General features: G+C 42.6%; 1 protein-coding gene across 4 annotated transcripts in view; it reads right to left on the reverse strand.

Annotated features, from left to right (window-relative positions):
* The window catches only part of HS3ST5 (heparan sulfate-glucosamine 3-sulfotransferase 5), a 263739-nt gene that overhangs the window by 3650 nt on the left and 237489 nt on the right, over positions 1-22600 (reverse strand). For all 4 annotated transcript variants that reach the window (XM_053312770.1, XM_053312710.1, XM_053312848.1 and 1 more), the window contains one exon: positions 1784-1922. In XM_053312770.1, the coding sequence (XP_053168745.1) occupies positions 1784-1890 (107 nt within the window). In that variant the 5' untranslated portion in view covers positions 1891-1922. The remainder of the gene's footprint in view (positions 1-1783; positions 1923-22600) is intronic.

Here is a 22600-nt window from a genome sequence, read left to right on the forward strand (position 1 = left end):
TCTACATAAACTCAGTTTGATCACCCAACCCTTGGAAGGTACAACAGATACAGCAAAGTACAGCCATAATTTTATTAAGAAAGTAAGCAATTCTGGAAAGCAGAGCAAGCACTGTCTGACTCGTGCAATATGTTATTACCAATGCAAGCAGATTTGGACATTCTTTGGTACACATCTACCTGGATAAACATAATATATGATCTTAATAATCTGGAACATCTACAACAATTTCCATTAATGTGGTGGCACTTTTACAGCAGCGGTGGCTACAATGATCACTGTTCTGCAGTCCTATTATTCATACTCTGGGTATAGTGAACATGTTGAGGGGGAAAACAGAAGCATGGCCACTAGCCATCACCTCTGTACCAACCCCACACCCCTTGTGCAGTTGGGGTTTGTATTCAGAGGCAGCTGGCCATGGGTCCTCTACCTTATTTGAAACCATGGAAGCAATCAGGGTTACATTTGGCATGGAGAAAACTTCTATGCATTCAATACTACCATGTGCACACAACTATTGAATGCAAAGATGCCAAGGAATCACTGCCAGTGGGAACATCAGTTTGGGTGGTGTGGGTAGCTGGTTCATTCCTGTTTCCATGTCCCCGCCCCACTCATATCCATGAATGCAGATTTCCTGATCCACACATAATGCTTCTCATAAGTGCACACTGCCTCCCATGGGTTCTGTAAGATTTGTGTAGTATTGGGAAAACAGGAATCCTTTATGTGATGATATTTCCAGAAGTAAACTATACATTTTACTGGCTGATCTCTTCCCGGAAAGTGTTTCAATTTGAATCCTTGAAAAGCATCTGCAGTATGATTAGTATAGTGTTTACTAACCCATGCTTCTTTGTTTTGAAGTAGAATAAACTTTGCTAAATTGATGCCATCCTGGATCTGTAATGTCTTTTCATTTACTTTGCACTGCACAGCTATGTCTGAAGAGTTCTGTATAACTCAAAAGCATGCTTACAGTATTTTGAGTCAGGAAGGATCTTTCCAGCCAGATCAACACCAATACTAGTTATTCACATCGACTGTTATATCTCTAGTAGAGAGAGAGAGAGAGAGAGAGTGTGTGTGTGTGTGTGTGTGTGTTTTCTTGGCCAAAAGTACACAACAGCTTCCAGTTTGTATAACCACAGCTACTCTGTTGCTACAGGAAATCATTCTCACACAGATCCTCTTCTTCCAGCATATCCAGGGGAGAAAAATCATGTCTAATTAACATAGTTAAAATTCTCCAACCCTGCAGTAATTTTTCAAGTGCAATAGGATTCCAAGCTTGACGAGCTAACTCTGCAGGCTCATGCATAATTTTAACTACCTCTGTAGCACATTAATTGCCCACTCATAAATTTCAGAAAGGAAGATGCATAAATACATCATAGCTGTTTGTCGAGACTAGAGGTCAACCTGCAGATGCATACAGACAAAAATGAGCTGCCATAATGACATTTTTACTGTATGCCGCTTTAGTTTCCTTTTGAAAACAACTGTCAATGCACATAGAATACAAATGGAAAGGCAGAAACACATTGGCACGGGCACACTGCAACTCTTTCCGTTTATCTATGTCCTCCTTCCCATCTTGAAACAGAAGCAAAATAACAATGAAAATCAATACTACAGCAGATTCTCTTTCTAGGCATTAGTAGCAAGACAAAGAGCTGGAAGCCTATTTAAAAGCCAAAGAGGAAGTTGTAGGGGAAAGCCCCACATCAAGGTGTTTGCATTAGGGATGTCACCCGTGTGTGCTAAGATAAGGACTTACCTATCCAAGCTCCCAACTCTGGCAACTAGATATAGGAGACTTCCAATAGCAAGGCTGCCTAGCACAAGGAGCTTCTGTCTCAGCAACACCTGCTGTTTGAATAGCATGGCCCTCCATCAATCTTCAGGACTTCTTCAGTCTGTAGGAATCAGAAGACATAAACCACTCATGAGCAAGTGGCAATATATAGACTAGTGTTTGTTAACAGACAGTCAATCAATTCCTTCAAGTGATTAACCCATGCTGTACGCTGTGGAGCCTTTCCCCCCTTTTGTTTTTTCTTGCTCATATGAAAAGCAGCCCGTGTGTATGTGGTATCAGGTTTATTCAGTAGCACCACCAATTTCTACCATACCAGATCCAAGGGGTCCTTGGGCAGGATAGTCGATCACACTGAAGTAGCTTTGGCCAGCAATGTAAGTGGACATCTCAATATCACCTGAACAATACTGCAGTAAGAATGGCTGGAAAAGGACCCAACATTTCTGAGCCTAAACATTTGCCTGTGGCTGTTGCCAACATCCAAATGCCAAAGAGAGGGGAATAGGAATATGTATATTTGTAAGGAAAGCCCTTTGGCACCTAATTGTTGCATCTCTGGGACACATTAGGTGTTACAGTGGCACAGCGTGTGTGTGATCTTAGCCTTATTCGGATATTATGATGTTGCATGAGTGTACAGATATCTAAACTCATACATATGAACATTCACACATGCTTTTGTGTGAATGATTGTATCTGTATTCATTTTAAAAGTGAACATGGGTACAGGCCCCTCAAATGCAAGGTACAGATAGGAAGTGTGCTGCTGTACCTGTGTTCAGCGTAACCTGTGAATAACTGTAGCTGGGTATACTGTGCACTCATTGTACAAAGGTACCATATAATGTCTGAATAGGGCTCATGTGTTACTATAAATTATGAGTTGTGCTTGACTATAAACTAGGAGCATATGTTTGATTTAAAACACAGCATGGGCAGGCAGCACAAGCTGATGAACCCTTTCTGCACCTGCATTTCCCCAATGACTATTTTATTAGCCCATGTTCTAGAAGGCTTATGAGATCACCCGGCATTCTGTGTGTGTGTCCGTCTGTCCGCCACCATCAACTTCACAACACCTGGACCAATATGAACCATATCTGGAACAGCTGTAGGGCACATAGGGACACCTCAATGGCATAGTTTGTGATTATGTCACCCACCCCGATTCAAGATGGCGATGCGTAAACATTTGAGGCACAAGTGGGTTAACTTGTGAACCATTTTACCGATTTGGTGTGGTGAGCTGTGCTTGCAAAAATGCTAACAACAAATTTGCCAGGATTGTGTCATGGAGGGGCAAACTGCATGCAGGAATTCCATTTACTCTGAATAGAGCTCTTCAAAAAGGATAGGACACACTTATCCCAAGTAGGGGGTCAAGCATAAGTTGCTTGCCTACAGTAGGTTTCCCGGTTATCCTTTATGGGCATCTTACTGGCTGGACAGGTGCACTGAGTTGATGTGCCAGTCTGTGGCATAGGGAGCTAGCAGGCAGGACTGCACAAGTGGCATAAAATGTAAGGTTAAGTTTTGAGGTCATGTTAAAAGAAAACTGGCTTAATTTGTTAGTTGAAGTTGAAGCCTTGAGATTTTTCTTTATTATTTATAGAAGAGCAATCCATAAGACCTTTAGGCTGGGGTGCTCCTTTATCTTACTTGAAGTATCTTGGCCCGAGGTAGCTCAGCCGCCCACCGGCATGGCTTGGTTCCCATGGGCAATGTTAGTTAGACATGACTTACTTACCTACTACCCTCATATCTACTTGATGTCTCTGCTTATTGTTTGGTTGTTAATAAATTCAGGCCGGGCATTTGCTTGTGCCATTTTTACCCAGATATGGTTGTGTGGTCTCTACACTTATCTCTGTGCAAAGAAGTGATACCAAAAGGCCATTTCAGATTATCTTACTCCTGAATCTGTTGTAGGACACCGAGATAACATCTCCCATCCTTCCCACTGGGCATGTCTGTCCCATCAATTGGCTTGTCATATATCCATATGCAGGTGTTTCATCTGCATAGAACCCAGAAAATCTAATCACAGGCCTGAATCATACAGCTGGTTCCCAGACTGTATGTGAGATGCAACTGGTGGTTCAAACCGATTTGCTTTGCAGCTATGCAAATATTATGGCCAAGCAGAATATCTGGCAGACTTGGGGAAGGATGGAATCATCTTGCATATTCACTATCTGTGTAGCTCTGGAACCCCTGGTACAAAGCAGGTTTGCGGAGCGAGCGCCACGCCTACTCATGAGTAGACACCCGGCCAGGAGGCAAAAAACCACCTCCCAGATCGGGGGTCTCCCCAGTATGCCCTGCGCGCTCGGGAGCCCCCCGAGCTCCCCAGCCCCCGCTGGCTCTGTCTCGGAGCCAGCAATTGTGTGGGCGGCTGATCCGGCCGCCCAGGGCTCCCTCCCCGCTCACCCAAAGAAACCGGGTCTCACGGATCATGAGACCCGGCTCATTGTCTGCATAGGCTTTAAGATATCATCAGGATTCACCAATTAGCTTCCAAAAGCATACTATAAAAAGCAAAGTAGACATTTATTTCAGACATGTGAGTCACCTGTAGTTCTGGGAGCCAGATTACATCTCCAAGCACTATTTTGTGTGTGTGTGTATGTATCTCTCTCTCTCTCTCTCTCCTGAACCCAAAACCTTTTGTCTTTTACCACAAATTCTAACTCATGCAACTGGATACAGTATATGCAGCTAAAGAGGTCCTATCTTGAGAGATATACAGAGAAACCAGGCCAATTTTTTTCTTTTCCAACTGAGTGGAACTGAAAACATGACTGGGGAAGATTTAAAGGATTTGCACAAAGCTATACTATATGCCATAGACTAAGTTAGGATTGGAACTTGGCTGTCAGGAGTTCTGAGTCACCACCATTAACCACCAGACTAGCCTCAGCTTTTAGTTTCTTTAAAAATAATAATAAAATCTCTTACTAGTTTTCTACCTCTTGAAAAGTTTTTTTAATGAATATTAGCAAAATAAAAAAAGTATTTGGGATTTTAAAGCCAAAAATATATTTCAAAGCTGTGGAGATTAATCTCACAATTGGTACTGAGTAAAGGTGTGGGGGTGGGGGAGAAAATAAGCTAATTTAAAGTACTTATGAGGATTTAGTGAAGCTAATTATTATTTTAATTAAAATTTTTAATTAAGGGTTAGGAAATGCTGATAGCGGTGATAAGGGCAGTATATAGTTCTGAGTCTGGTGCTGCTTTTCTCAGAATCTTAACAAAAATGTTACTCTATTGGGAGACCTGATTCTAAATTTGTGTCTTAGAAGCTTCAGGTCTCCTCCATATGAAAAACAAGCCAGTCTAAGTGTCTCCCTCCTTGTATAAATAAGTGAATCCCAACATTCAATAATGTCTACAGACATTGTCATAAGCATGAGCAGCTGCAGACCAGAGAAAAATTAAAAGAAAAGACCATTCAAATTCCACTAGCCTCAATTTTTCACAGTGTCTTGTGCTTAACAAGTGTATGGGGGAGGGGGATGCAGATCTGTAGGGCCTTTGAAAAACATACATCTTTTAATCATATAAGATTAAATTATATATGAACATATAAGAAAGAAAGAATATAAGGTCAAAAAACGCCACTTCACCAGGTAGATAAGCAACTTCCTCAGTGTTTTAAATGTATATAATGATCCACATTTCAGCTCATTAGTCAGTGTAGGGTCTAATGAGCTGCACTGAACGCATGCAAATAAACTCTTTAAAAATTAATTATTGTCCTGAAACTCAATTACTTTTCAGGTTTCATCATAAGTCAGTTTGACATATTTTAGTTCTGTGTAAAACAGTTCAAGTGCATTCCTGTCAGAAATGTCCATACACGCATGCAAATTAGTGAAAGATACAGATTTTGAAGAGCACAGAAGCTAAACAAATTCCCCAGTCCACTATACAAGCTTATCAGAAGGATGCCTATAAGAAAGAAGTTGCTCTGAAACCAGGCACTCTGATCATGCAGCACGTATGTGGGCTCTTATACTGAAGTATTAAGAGCAGGGGCGGACTAACCTCTTTGCTGCCCATAGACAAACAGTCTTATGCCCATAGGCAAACGGGGGGGATGTGAGGCTTCCCTCACATCCCCCCTGCCACTGCAAGGAGGGGGGCTGTGAGGGAAATCCCCCCCCGGCTGACTGCAGGGAGGGGGGTTGAGGAGGAAAGAGTGCCCCCCTTTAACCTTTTAAAGTGCAAGGTTCCAGTAGGAAGCAGGTCTCCTCAGCCTGGTTGGGTTGCTGGAATTCAAATGAGCCAAGTTTCTGCTCTTGGAATTCTGACACAGTGTGCAAGAAGTCAGGGAAACCTTTTCATAATTTCATAAGTTTCATAATGTCACATGCAAAGGGTGCATAGCCCAGGCTCTGGAGTGCCCGAGAGAGCTCTCCCCCTCTGATTTCAGGCAGTGTTTGCTGCCTGACAGCATTTATTTCCCTTTCTGTCCCTCCAGCGAGAGAGAGAAAAGGAAATAAATGCTGTCAGGCAGAAAATGCTGCTTGAAAAGCAAGGGGGAGAGCTTGCTCAGCTTTGGAGCCCGAGCCATGTCCCCGTGCATGGGATGTTACTGGAGGGGCTGCCAGCGGGGCCGGAGACCGGCCACTGCCACTCTTGGCACTTTTTAAAAAGGGGCTCCGCTCTCCCAGCTGCTGACACCATGCCCCATCCCGCTGGTGGCAGTGATATTTAGAGGCAAAAGGGGGAATTTCCCCTCATGCCCCCCCTCCTGCAGCTACTGCAGCCCCCAGAGAGGCATGGGAAAATTTGAGCCGTGGCAAAATTTGCTGCTCCTCAAATTTTGCTGCCATAGGCAGACACCTCCTCTGCCTCCTAATCTGCCCCTGACCTTGAGCCCTTCTAAAGAGCTTTGGATAGGAGCAATGAATCTCAATCAATCAAACTTTACTACAGTCATAGACCAGCATAAAGTACAAGGGCAATTACATGTTCAAAGTGAGAGCGGATAAAAGGTGATTACATATACAACGGCACATATATTAACACTAAAAGGGCTAAAAAAAACTAAAAATAGTAGATAATACACAAAAAGCATGAGGGCCTAAAAGCCTGAGAACTAGTAAAAGTCATAAAAACGCATGAAAGGCATAAAAAACAAAACAACAAAACAAGGGGTGGGGCATAAAAGTGGATGTAATAAAGTTAAAAACCAGCATGATGTCATGGTTGGAGTGATGGACTAGGATCGGGGAGACCCGAGTTCAAATCCCCATTCAGCCATGATACATGCTGGGTGACTCAGGGCCAGTCACTGCGTTCTCAGCATAACCTACTTCACAGGGTTGTTCTGAGGAGAAACCTAAGTATGTAGTACACTGCTCTGGGCTCCTTGGAGGAAGAGCGGGATCTAAAATATAATAGTAATAGTAGTAGTAATAATAATAATAATACCCCCAGTGAGGCACTACCTTGGCGTGGTTGTGGGGCTTGTGTGTTCTGAGGAAGGTGAGTGCTATGCCAGAGGTCCAACCATACTGGACAGGTCTCACCAGAGGAGCCAGACGAAGAGTGCCTCTCCCATCAACAATATGGTGAGACGTAACTTTAATAAATCTATACCGGATCGGTCATCGCCTGGGTCAACAAGGACCGCGCCAGGTGCTGGAGTCCCTGGACATCTGGTGGCAAGTGGGCAACAGGACTTAGGATCTACAGTTGAGCAACCAGGGCTGGAGACTGCAAGGTTACTGGGGAAAAAAATACGAAAAATGCCAACAAGGAAATAATGATCTGCTATTACAAGTCTAGTCCAACTAGAAGAGGTTATTTAAAAAGAATGTACCAAATTTGGAAAGAGAAGCATCCAGACACAGAAATAACAGAACAAAGCTTAGCAGACCAGAGAAGATTCATAATAAGAAATAAAGTATTCACTGGAGTTGAGCTGGCAGAACTGCAAAGAGCAACACAGGCTCAAGACATGGAAGAAGAATTACCACCAACTGAAGCAGTTGCTCAGGCGCAGGTGGAGGAGGTGTTGGAAATCGAGGATGCCACTGTTGCTGAACTGTTTCAAAATCAAAACCAGGCAACCTCCCCTTTGCCTTCACCTCAAAAACCCAAATGCCGTTTAACAGAAAAGCAACAAGAACTAAAGCAAAAAATAACTGAGCACATGAACCAACAACCACCAGGGTTCGACTTCCGGCTCTAAAAACAGTTGCCAAAAAACAACTTGCTCAGGCATTAAAAGATGTCAATGCTGCACTTGCAGAAATAACAACCAATAATTTGCAAGAAACAAACCAACTAATGTACAGTGCAACAACAATAACAACACAAGAGCTCAGATATAAGATCAATGGACCTGTAAAAAAAAGAAAGTAGTACATCACCTAAATGGAAGATTAGATTAGAAAATAAAATCTCCAGGCTTAGATCAGATGCTAGTAAATTGAAAGATATAAAAGACAAGAAGCTGAAGAATGAAAACACCAAACAGTATCTGATCCAAAAATACCACCTAGAGTCAAGGGAAATTAGAGAAGTCCTGGAAATAATAAAGCAGCAAATAACAGCAGTGTCAAAGAAGATTAGCAGATATGAAGCCAGAATTACACAACACAGGCAGAATTTCCAATTCCAGTTGAATCAGAGACGTTTCTACCAAAGCATAGAAGGAGAAACTGCAAGAAACCTAGAAACACCAAATAAAGAAGAAACAGTGCAATTCTGGGGGAAATTATGGGACAATCCAATAGATTATAATAAAAAAGCAGGCTGGGTGAAAGAGGTCAAAAAATGTAACCAACAAATGCAAGATCTAATAATAACACCAGAATTAATAAGTGAAAGAGCAAAGAAAATTAAAAATTGGACTGCGCCAGGCGACGATGAACTGCATGGCTTTTGGCTTAAACACCTAACAATCCTTCATAAACAACTATCAAAACAGTTCAATCATATTTTGCAAGGAGGTGATATTGAACAACGGTTAACAACTGGGAAAACTCATCTCATCATGAAAGACCCAGCAAAAGGTGCAGTTCCAAGTAATTATAGACTGATAACCTGTCTGACAACCATGTTCAAAATATTAACTGGAATAATAGCAGATGAAGTGATGCAACACTTATTAACTAACAAACAGCTTCCAGTTGAACAGGAAGGAAATTGCCAAAACACCAGAGGCACAAAAGACCAGCTGCTGATTGACAAAATGATTTTAGAAAATTGCAAGAGAAGAAAAACCAATCTAAGTGTTGCATGGATTGACTACAAGAAAGCCTTCTACTGATTGCCTCACACATGGATACTAAAATGTTTAGAAACAACTGGTGTCAGCAAAAACATTCAGATATTTTTTTTAAAAAGCAATGAGCATGTGGAGTACACAGTTAACAATCAATGGCGAGACACTTGGACAGGTTAGCATTAGAAGAGGTATTTTCCAAGGGGACTCACTATCCCCTCTGTTGTTTGTAATCACCATGACCCCACTTTCACAAATACTAAACAAAACAGGCCTCGGATACCAAACATCTAAAACATCAAGTAAAATAAACCATCTGCTCTACATGGACAATCTGAAGTTGTATGGAAAGTCCCAGTCAAAATCGAATCAATGCTAAACACTGTCCATATATTCAGTAGCGATATAGCAATGGAGTTTGGACTAGACAAGTGTGCTGCATTAATAATGAACAGAGGGAAAATAAGAAAAACAGAAGGAATAGAACTACCCAATGGAAGCAAGATCAAGAACCTGGAAGAGAAAGAACCTTACAAATACTTGGGCATTCTCCAGGCTGATAACATTGCACACACTGAAGTTAAAAGAAAAATTGGAAGTGAATACATCAGGAGAGTTAGAAAAATCCTCAAGTCCAAACTCAATGGCGGGAACACCATACAAGCCATAAACACTTGGGCTATACCTGTTATCAGATACAGTGCAGGAATAATAGACTAGACCCAGGCAGAGCTAGAGACGCTAGATCATAAGACCAGGAAAATCATGACCATCAGTCATGCTCTGCACCCCCGCAGTGATGTTGATAGGCTATACCTCCCTCGCAGCTCAGGTGGAAGAGGAATGCTGCAAGTCCATCAAACAGTAGGGGAGAAGAAAAGAGGCCTTGAAGAATATATAAGGAACAGTGAAGAAGATGCACTTCAAATGGTCAATAACGCAAAACTATTCAATGCCAATGAAACAAAGCAGGCCTACAAAAAGAACAAGTCAAGAACCGAGCAGAAAAATGGAAAAATAAGCCACTGCATGGTCAATATTTGCACAATATAAGTGGAAAATCAGACATCACCAAGACCTGGCAATGGCTTAAGAATGGCAACTTGAAGAAAGAAACAGAGGGTTTAATACTGGCTGTGCAAGAACAGGCACTAAGAACAAATGCAATAAGAGCAAAAGTCAAAAAATCCACCACAAACAGCAAGTGCTGCCTTTGTAAAGAAGCAGATGAAACCGTGGACCACCTAATCAGCTGTTGTAAAAAGATCGCACAGACTGACTACAAACAAAGGCATGACAAAGTAGCAGGGATGAAACACTGGAACATCTGCAAAAAATACAAGCTACCTGTAGCCAAAAATTGGTGGGACCATAAAATTGAAAAAGTTGAAGATAATGAAGATGTAAAAATATTATGGGACTTCTGACTAGAAACAGACAAACATCTGCCACACAATACACCAGATATCACTGCAGTCGAGAAGAAAGAAAAACAAGTCAAAATAATCGACATAGCAATACCAGGGGATAGCAGAATAGAAGAAAAAGAAATAGAAAAAAACACCAAATACAAAGATCTACAAATTGAAATTGAAAGGCTGTGGCAGAAAAAGACCCAAATAATCCCAGTGGTAATTGGCACCCTGGGTGCAGTTCCAAAAGACCTTGAAGAGCACCTCAACACCATAGGGGCCACAGAAATCACCACCAGCCAATTACAAAAAGCAGCTTTACTGGGAACAGCCTAATTCTGTGACGATATCTATAACAATTAACAATAAAATTCTGGCATCCCAAGTCCTTGGGAAGGACTCGATGTCTGGATAAAACAAACCAGTCAATAACACCTGTCTGACTGTGTAAACAAGAAATAATAATAATAATAATAATAATAATAATAATAATAATGACATGAAAGACAGAAATACATAAAAGCCTGAGTAATAAAACTGGAGAAAAGCCAGATTAAATGTTATAAGGAACAGTAAAAAGGGAGGTGCATGAGCAATTGCAGGGCCTGTCCAGAGTCACTGAGGGTCAGATTAAGGCTGATAGGACTCACTGCCTGTTATCCACCGACGAATGCTGATCACATGATGGATCTCAAAGAGATGGTCAGACTTCATTAAGCATGCCTAACTTGCGCTTTTAATTCAGTGGGACTTCCTCAAGTAAATTAGTTAGGATCAGCCACAGAGAGCTGGAACTCTTTCCTGACTCTTCCTCACTTAAGCTTTTATGTGCACTTTGAGTTCAGAGACAAGTTTACAGAGGCTATGTAGAAGTGTATAGATATGTTGACTGACAATCCTAAGGGACTACAGTTCCTGATATTTCACAAGGCTTCCATACTTCCATCAAAGTGCTTGACAGTATGATTTGGTCCCATGAGGCACAGATATAGATTATCCTCTTTTTAGTGTGCCTGTCATCCTCAGATATGGGTAGAAAGCAAATTCCACCAGGATAGCCAGATTATTCAAGGACTTGAGGCTCTGATGGCATATTTTTTTTAACAGGCAGGTATGCTAGAACTAAATCTGAAGCCTCGTTAATACAGTATGGAAAAAGAATAGCTGTTGCTGAACACTGTGTTCCCACAATCTGTAACATATGTTGTAGACATATCACATGAAGGAATAGTATCCTATAGAATGTCTTCACAACTCTACTGCTGACACTGCCAATGAGATAGTTCATTAGATAGTTCTGAGTCATGTAGCCAGTCTATAACATACTACTTGTAGCCAGGATGCCTTGTGGGTTCAAGTATCATGGAAGCGTGCTGTAACTATGGGTTGTGCCTCGGGCCACAATTTTCCAAGTGGATGCTCATGTCTGATCCCCCGATAACTGAGCAAAAAAGCACCTTTTAAAAGAGATGATTCTCTTTATTTAACAGGGTGACAGCAACTAGCCGTATCTACTCCCAGCACAGCATCTCTCCAGTGGCTGTTGCTGGTGTCTAGCTTATGTTTCTTTTTATACTGTGAGTCCTTTGGGGACAAGGATCCATCTTATTTGCTATTTATTTCTTCATGTAAACAGTTTTGGCAATGTTGAAAAGCAGTATATAAATATCTGTAGTAGTAGTAACAGTAGTAGTAGTAATACTGCTATGGATATGCATATAATGCTTTTAAATAAAAAGTATTTATATTATTTACAAATAATAGATGGATGGATGGATAGATAAATAGATAGAGAGATAGATCCCTGTTGCCAAGGAGCTCACAACCTAAAAAGAAACATAAGGTAGACACCAGCAACAGCAACAACTACTGGAAGGATGCTGTCCTGGGGTTGGATAGGAACAATTGCTCTCCTCCTGCTTAATATAAGAAAACCACCACATTAAAATATGCCACTTCGAGGGGCTATACTATGTGACACCTGTGTGAAGCCCCCAATGTGGAGAACTGGGCTTTTGATAGCAACCATGCTTTCATTGTAATGTATGAACCAGCTATGGAAATCTTGAGGTAACGAGTACTGTAAATTAAAATAGTGACATAAAGACAAAAGGAAAATTTAATGGGCCCTGAGCCCATGTACAGAATACCTCAGTCTAATTACAAACATAGGTAGTGAGTGACTCAATTTGTTAACTATATTGTTTTTGTATTTAGACTTTATCAAATAGTCTAGTGAGGCTAGTGAGAGGTATTAAAAAAAGTTTTCAAAAAACAGAAAAATACAATATTACTATTCTAAAAAAACCAGGAAAAAATAGATTAAGCCCTAATAAGTTATAGATCAAACAATAAATTTATCTTCCCTAATTTCTTCTAATTCTTCCATTTCTAAAACATCATCATCAATCATCATCATCATCACTATTATCATTGGTCATATTTATATACCACCCTATATAAAATCTCAGGGCAGTTTATAAGCTAACCATGCCACAACTAAAACCTAAAAATCATATAAAACAGATTAAAACTACAATAAATAAAACTTCAAAACTTGGGAGTGTGTTCCAGAACCCCGGTGCCAATCCTAGAGAAGGCCCACTTCTGGGCCACCACCAAATAAACCAGTGGCAGTTGCAACCAGACCAGCCTCAATGATCTTAATAGGCGGCGGGGTTCATGGAGGAGAAGATGCTCTCTTAAATCTCTGGGCCCAAGCCATTCAGGGCTTTATAAAATAAAGGTAAAGTATGCCATTGAGTCGGTGTCGACTCCTGGTGACCACAGAGCCCTGTGGTTGTCTTTGGTAGACTACAGGAGGGGTTTACCATTGCCTTCTCCCGTGCAGTATGAGATGATGCCTTTCAGCATCTTCCTATATTATTGCTTGCTATATTGCTGTATGTTTCCCATAGTCTGGGAAATGTACCAGCAGAGATTCGAACTGGCACCCTCTGGCTTGCTAGTCAAGTCATTTCCCCGCTGCACCATTAGGTGGCTACTTCAGGGCTTTAAAAGTAATTCATATTATGAATATAACTAAGTCAGCTATCACAACACTACACACCTACTCTCACAAGTTGAGAAGCTACCGCCCTCTCAATCACCTTGCCCAACCATGGAAGACTGGAGACAGGCCTATAACTGCCTAACTCTGAGGGATTCAATGCAGATTTCTTCAACAGTGGTCTAACAATTTAATAGGTTCTGTTCTATTCTATTCTGTTCTATTCTGCCACTTTTTTGTAAAATATCCTGAGCATCAGCAGGCAGTGAAGTGGTACATAAATTAAATTATTAATCAAATCAAGGAAGGCTTTATCTCACTAAAGACCAAGGTATAGTGTATGTTCAACTAGTAAGAGTAGGTGTGTAGTGTCGTGATATGTGACTTGGTTGTATACAGAACATGAATATTTTAGACAGTTGTCTGTTACAGAAAAATGTGTGATGGGCGGTGTTCTCACAATCACAATTATCCTGGATAAACAAACAGCCTTGTGGAGCTGATTGTGAGAAGAAAATTCTGGGCAAATTGCTGTGGTTAAAAACACATTCAACCTTGATAACCAGGATCTGATCCTGGCATAACTATCTTCATTAAATGTGATTTAACCACAGCCGTTTCATCAGGGTTGCTGGGAAATCTGCATTATCACAACCAACACCGCAGGGCTCAGCAATCCTGGTTAATTTTTACACTGGGATCACAGTGATTGTGAGAACACAGCCCTTGCACTCACTATGTGTAAAGCTCTAGCTGCTATGATTTGCAGGTTGTGTTTAGCAAACAGTGGGGCTATTCACATGATTCAGCTCATGGGCAGGAGGGAAGGCAGGGTTCAACCTACCTTTCAACAGATGATTGTGTGCAGCTCCTCTGGGGTGCAAGCAGCACACCCACTCAACCTGCACGGCTGGGAGCAATGCGGATAAACAGAGGCTGGGACTCATTATCCTGACCTCCATATATTCCACAACACACTGCGTTATTATCACCATTCCTTAGGGGATTACCCCGTCAGACTGGCACTCTAGGTGCCTGTCTCTGTGTCTCCTCAGCTCCGTGAAGCCGAGGAGACACATGGACCTGGCAGCTGGGTTAAGAGAGTGTTTGCTCCCTTTAACTTCAGCTAAGAGCTGGGCTCAGGAGTGAGTTCAGGCTGGGTGGGAGCGCTGGGATACACATGGATCCTGGTGCTCCGCGTGAGCAGCCTAGCCCAGGCTATGCTGCCCTATCCTGGGATAGGCTGCTTGTGAGAACAGCCTCAGTTGTAATTAAAGTCTTGGATGCCTTGCATAGCTTTGCAGTGATTGGTTGGGCCCTGCCCCCAGGGGTGCTAGGGATGTCTAACTGAAGAGAAGGAGGAGTCAGTCTGCCTGACAGACCTTGGAGATTCCATTGGCTCTTGAAGTAGGCTGCATGATTCTGGCAGTTCAGACTAGTTAGGTTCTTTGCTATCTTTAGTTAAAGTATAGTGTTGTAACTTTAATCTCCTCCACTCTTTTTCAACGCAGGTCCTTCGCCCTTTCTAAAATAAACCACCTTTTGGTTTCGCAACTGCTGGTCTGTGTCTAGTGTGTCCTATCCTAAAACTCCCCATGGCCTAGCTGTTTGGGGCACATTGGTCTAAAAAGAGAGTATAGCCCAGGGCTAGACATCCTCCCCTGCCAGGAGGGCCGTTACAGTTATGACTGTGTGAATGCAGCCATAGTCGGTCATCTCTATATCAGAGGGTTTTGTCCACCTCTTATATCATGGCTTGCAGTAACATGTCTAATCAAGGTGATGTGCACTGTACAGAACTGGTAGGGCTATTAGAGCATGAAGGCAGAATGGTGTTCTCAAGACAGATTCAGCAGAAGTGGCATGAGTAATTTGCAACAGTCGTCACTGCAGAGGAGTTGCGAAAATTCCTACACCTGAGCTCCTCTTTTTCTTATTAAGATGATAAATCTAAAGAAGTGCTGCAAATTGCTGTGTAAGATCAAGGTATGGAGGGAAAGATGATTAACTATGAAATCATAATTTATCAGTCCCAGATGGCATTCTTCTAAAATACTTTCAAATAAGAAACTACAGAACTATTAGTCTCTGCATAGGAGTTCTTACACACTATACAAGAGGGCTGGCAAGTACCTAACACCCGTGGGTTTTATCCTCAAATAAAGGTTCAATAGGCAATCCAAGATCGATGGGCCAGTTAAGAGGAACATCAGCCTGTCACCCCTTTTACACATGTTAAGGTTGCAGCCTCACCACGCACATGACTGCTCCTACTTCACTCAGGGATCTGCCGACACATTCTTGGCATGTCCTTTTACTTGTGTGTAGGGGGTGTCAAGTGAATCATCCCTCTGCATGCGTTGCAAAACCCTGTTTAATCAGGGTTTTGCAGTGCATGTAGAAGGGCGGAAAGCCTGTTTGATCAGGGTTTTGCAGCATGTGTTGACGGGCCATTCGGATGATCACTCCGTGCATGTGATTAAAAGACATACTGAGAACGCATGGGCATGTCCTTTGATGATGTCATGGTGGGCACATTCTCGGCACGTTCCTGCCTTAATCACGTGTAGTGGGGTGGTGGAGGCCACGTTCGTCCAAACTGGCCCAATAAGTCTAAAAGCACTACAATGCAAAAAACTATTGCCAGCAGCTCTGCCACAGTTAGAATAAAGTGTGCCGTTGAATCAGGTTTCAACTCCTGGCGACCACAGAGCCCGGTGGTTGTCTTTGGTAGAATACAGGAGGGGTTTACCATTGCCTCCTCCCGCACTGTGTGAGATGATGCCTTTCAGCATCTTCCTGTATTGCTGCTGCCTGATATAAGCGTTTCCCATAGTCTGGGAAACATAGTCTGGGAAATATACCAGCAGCGATTTGATTATCTGGCTTGATAATCAAGTCATTTCCCTGCTACTAGCAGAATAATGAATAAGCTGTGGAAAAAAGCACAAAAGAAACCATCCTTGACTACGTAAAATACTAATGTTGTATTTTGTGTTACGTTCCTACCCCCCCCCCAAAAGCCTACACTAGATCCATGATATTTTCTTATGTTAAAGAAAAGGCTAAATTGGCTGAAATACTTAAAGCACATGTTAAAAAGTTCCTCACACTGAGGGAAGTCCTCAGTGTATTTTCTGTTGTTACTGTATTTATATTTTATGGTCTTTGGAATCTGCCACATTAAGATGTATATCAGCATAGATACACATGCTTACAATTTTTTAATCATGCTGAAATAAGTCACTGACTTTCCATGAAAGAGTTATTGAACTTATAAAAGATCATTATAAGGATTTTACAGTATGAAATGAAAATGTCACCTTTTCTAGAAATGAAATAGTGATTAATACTGCAGAAAAACTGGTGTCTTTATAAAATTTTTTTGTATTAGTATAGAATTCTTGCACACCAGTAGGGGTCACACGTTCACCAATACACATTGACAAGATATACATTAATGTTGTGGGAAGATCTTTGAAGAACACATTCATGACATTGTACACTACAAAACAAGTCACATTACTTTGTATTTATACTGAAAGTCAGAAGGTGCATTAGCTGAACTTGCACTTCTTTTTTCTGAGACTCATAATGCATGAAAAGGGATCTGCTGGAGTTGTTTGCATATCTTGAGTCCTTGCATATATTTTCATACTAGGATTATACAATTTGTAACTCATCAGATCAAATGCTGTCCATAGACATCTATTGTGGCTTATCTCTGAGATTATGCAATCCAGTTTCCAAAGGGTAAAAAGAATTTTATTGAGCCTCTGGCTGGTGGGGTCAGGGTTCAGCTTGGTGGTTCACACAAGTTGTGAAGGTCTGCTCTATACTGTGTATGTCACTGACACCAAATGCAGAGCACATCCTCTGGAGAATTCCTCCCATTCAGAATCTTGAAAGTATATGTACATCTTTGGGAAATCAACTGAAAATCAGAATACTCTATATAATGATGCAATATAGGCTAACCTGATTTGACAGATTTTAGTCAGGAGTCATCGCTTTTAATCCAAGAGTCAGGCAGGGGTCCTGACTCTTGGATTCCCCCACTGGAAACTGGAACATAATAGTTTGGCAAGATTTGTCAGTCTCACACTTTTAATTTGGATGGGAGCCCTGCTCTAGATGTAGCCACACAAACAAGTTGTTATTGTAGTGGAATACAGCTAGTTGGTGTTAAGGATTGGCATCATTAGGCACCTGCTGAGACCCATCCCTGTGCGGAGGGCCCGCTGTGGAGAGCCTCCCTGGCCACTGCTGTTGCCAGCCATTTCTCGGTAGCACTGAATAAACACAATCAACTCTTTTTGTTTGAAAAGCGGTAAATAGTCGTAATAAAAATAATATAATCACACTGAGCAGGAAGAAGAGAAGCAGCTTCCAGCTCGCCCGCTCACTAGCCAGCCATCTTTCTCCATAATATGTAAGAGGCAACCATGGAGAGGAGGAGCAACTGCAGCAGCAGCTGGTGGCAATGGCAGGGAAGAGAAGCCGCCCACTTGCCCAGATGTCTTGCCTGAAAGCAAGCCATAAATTGTATAATGTAGATATACACAGTATATTCTTATAAGGGGCTAATGACATATTTCCCAGAAGTCCACGTTTCAGTCTTGTTAGTCATTTCTCGAATCCACTTGTTGAACTTCAAGTGAACCAGTGGTATAGCCATCCTATGGTACACAAGACTGAAACATATGGACTTGATATTTTATACATTCACAAAACGTATAGCAAGTTCACAAAATTCTTACTGGCTTGCCTACCTATACAGACCCCACCTGAGCTTTTGCTGTCCCCAAAAGCAAAGTGTTTGTAAAGCTTCTCTCCCTAGTCACTTGCAGGGGATTCTTCCTCACCAGAGGAGAGCACGAATTGATTAACCCCTGCTATGCATAGTTAGTACTCTATTATCTTCCTTTGTAGTGTGAGTAGCATTTTTATTGAAGTGCAGCTTTTCTCATCTCATTTTTGTTACATGATCAGTTCTCTTTTGGCAATAGACAGTGATTGCTTTCGATGCAGTAGCAATATTGCTTGCATTAACACAACACCCTGAGCCATCTTAAACCCCCCCAATTGGCACAGCACCCACTGTGTTTGACCCTTCTCATTCTTGCAGTGACATGGCTCATAGAATCGGGCAGTTAGATGGTTTCAGATTAATTAGAACCTGGGATCCATTTCAGTCTCACTTTTCTTCTCACTATTATAAAGGTAGTCTTTTAAAGAAGTAGACATTCTGAAATCCAATAAGACTTGAACATGTTAATATCTGTTGAAATCACTGAGGAAGAAACTAACAGCAAAACTCTTCAAGCTGGAAGTGTGTTTTAATGCTACATTACAATCTCATCAATAACTAAGTGGATCATCCTTTAACTACTTTGCCAGCACACAGTACAAGAAGGGATAAGAGAAGCACTTGCTGTGTATATAAGGACTTCACATGTATGTCATGTTTAGCAGAAAATCAAGCTGATAAATTCAGTGCTGATTCTATCTAACCAATTTCTTTATATGGGTGGATCATAACTGCTTTATGCCAAGTTCATTAAGCCTGAAAGGCCCAAAAGCTTTCTCGGATAGAATTTGAAGACCCTGGCAGGAACAGCTGGTGTGGGCAGCGTGCTGCCTGGCATTCCCTTGTGGCGGTGGATCGGCTCCACTACTCACCTGGCCACTGGTGGGGGGTGGGATCCAACGCTGCAGGAAGTGCCGGGCACTGCTACTCAAAGTTTGCAACTGCAGTCGGAGGAGAGGTAAGCACCTATTAATTTGTGCTAAAGGTGCCTCTCGCTGCCACCCTCCGGTGGTGCCTGCACCAGCCCCTCCCGGACCCCTGGATAATCTAACCAGCAACTCACAGATTTTCAGTGGCAAAGATACTGGATTTCAGTTGAAATCTCTTCTCTTGGAGTAGCCAAGACAATTGTTACTATTGCTGGTGAGTCCTTCCTTCTGTGTTTGCAGTTCTTTGGAGGAGGAAGCAAGTTGTTCACATATATCAGCAAGTCCTGGTTAACATATGAAAATAACTAGTCCATTATAGGAGAACAAGATGGCCTTGAGCCTCACACATACTTGCTTGAGGTAAGGATGCAGTGACTCCATAGAGATTGTCCAGAATTGGTAGGAATGTATATTCCACTATGAAGGTCATAAACTATTAGGTTATTTCACTTGCTTGAGTAACCAGGCTACAGTCCTTGTGAACACTTTAAAATATCAGCTTTGGGATACTCGTTTCAGCATGATGCCTTCATGGATCACAGGCTACAATGGGCTGTTTTAAAAGGACATTGCTGAAGGAGAAATGAAGGATAATAGTATAATCCTTGTAGGAAAGTGTTTTGTGAATCGTTTTGCCCCACCACAGCAACTGCTTTAAATGATCTAAGAAGTTTGTATCCTTAAAAGAAACAGTTTCTGTTACAGAAATAATGATATACTATTAGTGAGACTATTTGAGAGAGTCAGACAGAGCTGGCTAGGATCTAAAGGACGTTTGCATCAATCATAGTAGCAGAAGTGATAAGCCAGAAGGGTGCTAATTTGGTTCACATGTCAAAGAGAAAGGTACCAACGTGAATAGATGTCAGGTATCCAAGGGGCAAGTTAGTATGGCCAGAGACAAAGTTGTAGCATCTGAAGAGCTCTGAATGTCCGAGAGAGAGAGTCCGAACAACATAATCTTGATAAACAGATCTCAAGTGAGCCTTTGGATAACCTCAGCAGGTCTGATGTCTTTAAGAACTCTACTCTTAACACTGTGAGGCATGCAAAGGCATCATGCTCTGATTTGGAGCGGCATATTGATTATTGCAAGGCTTCAATTTCTGTGTGATGCTTCTTCAAAGAGAGACTTTTAGTGGCATAGATAATTTGTCAGCGAGTCAAACTCAATTGGGTGGTGGGCTGGATTTTATTCCGATGGTCCCCCTCTGGGGACCACATAGCTTCGCACCACCTTCTATCAGCTCGTGCCTGCCTTCCACCCACCGCGTGTCTTCCTCCTCCTCCTCCCTCTTTCTCCATTCTCTTCCTTTCTTCCATTGGTCTGTCACTTAAATTATCTGAAAACACTACTTTTTACACAGGAATATTCTGGGTAAAAAAGTAGTTCTTTGAAGAAATTCTGAATATCATGCTTCTCAGTTACCTATGGATACCAGATTTTGCATGAACATTCCTGCCACTTAAATTAGCTGAATGCACCACTTTTTACACCAGAATATGCTCAAAACAAATTTAATTTTTTTATATTTTCCAGAAAAAAATCTGAATACCATATTGTGATGGAACGTACACATAGGAGCTGAAGATTGAGTGGTGAGAGTGTGTGTTGCCATAGTAACCAGGCCCAGACTGCTTAGGGGGAGGGATTTAAAAAAGAGGATAGTTGTTCAAGTGAAGTCAGTTGGAGCTGAGGATTAGGAGTGAGAAGTTGGACAGAGTGTAGCAGAGAGATAGTTCAGGGATTTATATGAACAGCCAGGAGTGTAGAGAGCTTCCCGATGGCCAGGTGACAAATTGCAGCTAGAGGGCCTCAATCATGCACACAAAGTGTGTGCCCCAGTACCCCAAGCCACACCCCCTGCACCTGACATCAGCGGCAAGGGGGTGGGGTAACCTAGCCCATCCAAGCCTTCCCCTCCACCAGTTTTTGCAGGATGGTGGCTGCCACTATGACCAGCAGCAGCACCAGCTTGACGGCATGGAGCCAGGCTGACCATGCGGCTGCCAGCAGTCACGGTCCTCCAGTGGGTCTGTGGCGGATTGGGGCCGGGCAGCATGGCTGCAGTGACCAGGAGCATTAAGGGCAGTGAGGGGTGGTCCACTGGGAGGAGGAAGCACAGGGTGGTGGTGGCTGGGCTCAAGGGGTTGGATCCAGTGCACAAAAAGCATCCTCCCTGTCTGCCTGCCTCCCTGACCATGAGAGCAGAATCAAAAGGCAGCACAGTAGCCTGCTGACTTGATCAAGCTGGTGCCACCCCTTGGCTCAGCTCCTTAAGCCCATCCTCCAGGAGCCACCACCACTCTCCTCCTCTTTCCACAGGGTGTCCGGCTGGCTGGCTGCTCCCGTGTTGTGTTATGATGGTGATGATGATTATGAGGGGGCAATTATTGCTAACCTGGAAGGAGATTCTTGCACACAGGAGAAAGGGGAGGGGGGCAACGGGGCACGGATTCCAGGCATTCAAATCACTCAGCAGCCAGCCCCAATATGCTAGCCCAACCTTTCCCTGCTGCAAGCAGCTCCTTCTTCCCCTTCCCCCATTGTGCAGAGCAACTTCCTTCACCCTGAGCTCAGCCAGTCAGGGGTCAGAGGAAGGAACTCTGCGGGCTGGATCTAACCCTTGGGCTGAGGGTTTGGCACCCCCGACAAGTGGTTGTGAAGTGCCAAACTGAGGGCAAGACACAAATACTTCTAGATTAAAATGTTTTGAGTATTTGGTGGTGGTGGGGGGAATCACAGAAACAAGAGAGAAAAAGGATCTGATGCAAACACAAGCCTTTTCAATCTTTCTGAAATTCACTGGAACAATTTTGGTTCACTTTGCTGAAATGATTCTGTTCTTTATCATCTACTGTGATGTCATGGAATGCTGATGAACTTTATAAGAGCCAGATAACATGTGATGGTTTTTACGGACCACCGAACTGGACTGGTTCGGAGGCAGGAAGTTACCTTTAAGGAGCAGGGAGAGTGCCCCCCCCAGCACTTCCCCAAAATCCCCGCTGCTGGCACTTTCTCCAAAAATGCTAGTGTACCTCCTTGCAGCATCAGTCAGTGTTGGAAGTGACTGAGGCTGGAAGTGGCACATGTGTAATGCGCGCATGTGCATCGGCCACTTCCGGTATGATGCTGACCAGGTCTGCAAGGAGATATGCAGCAGCCCTGCACCAGTATTTTTGGCGACAGCGCTGGCGGGGGAAAGGCGGGGGGGGGATAGGCATCCTTCTTGTTCCTTAAAGGTAACCCCCACCTTCTGGGAGTGCACAAACCCATTTGTGCATATCCCTAGTCGCTAGGATTGAGACGGTGTCAGGCAATAGTAAGCTTTAATCTTACTGCTTCCCATGGTCCTGACCCATAGGGA

The sequence above is a fragment of the Hemicordylus capensis genome, chromosome 1, assembly GCF_027244095.1.
Source record: "Hemicordylus capensis ecotype Gifberg chromosome 1, rHemCap1.1.pri, whole genome shotgun sequence".
In the NCBI taxonomy this organism is placed as follows: domain Eukaryota; kingdom Metazoa; phylum Chordata; class Lepidosauria; order Squamata; family Cordylidae; genus Hemicordylus; species Hemicordylus capensis.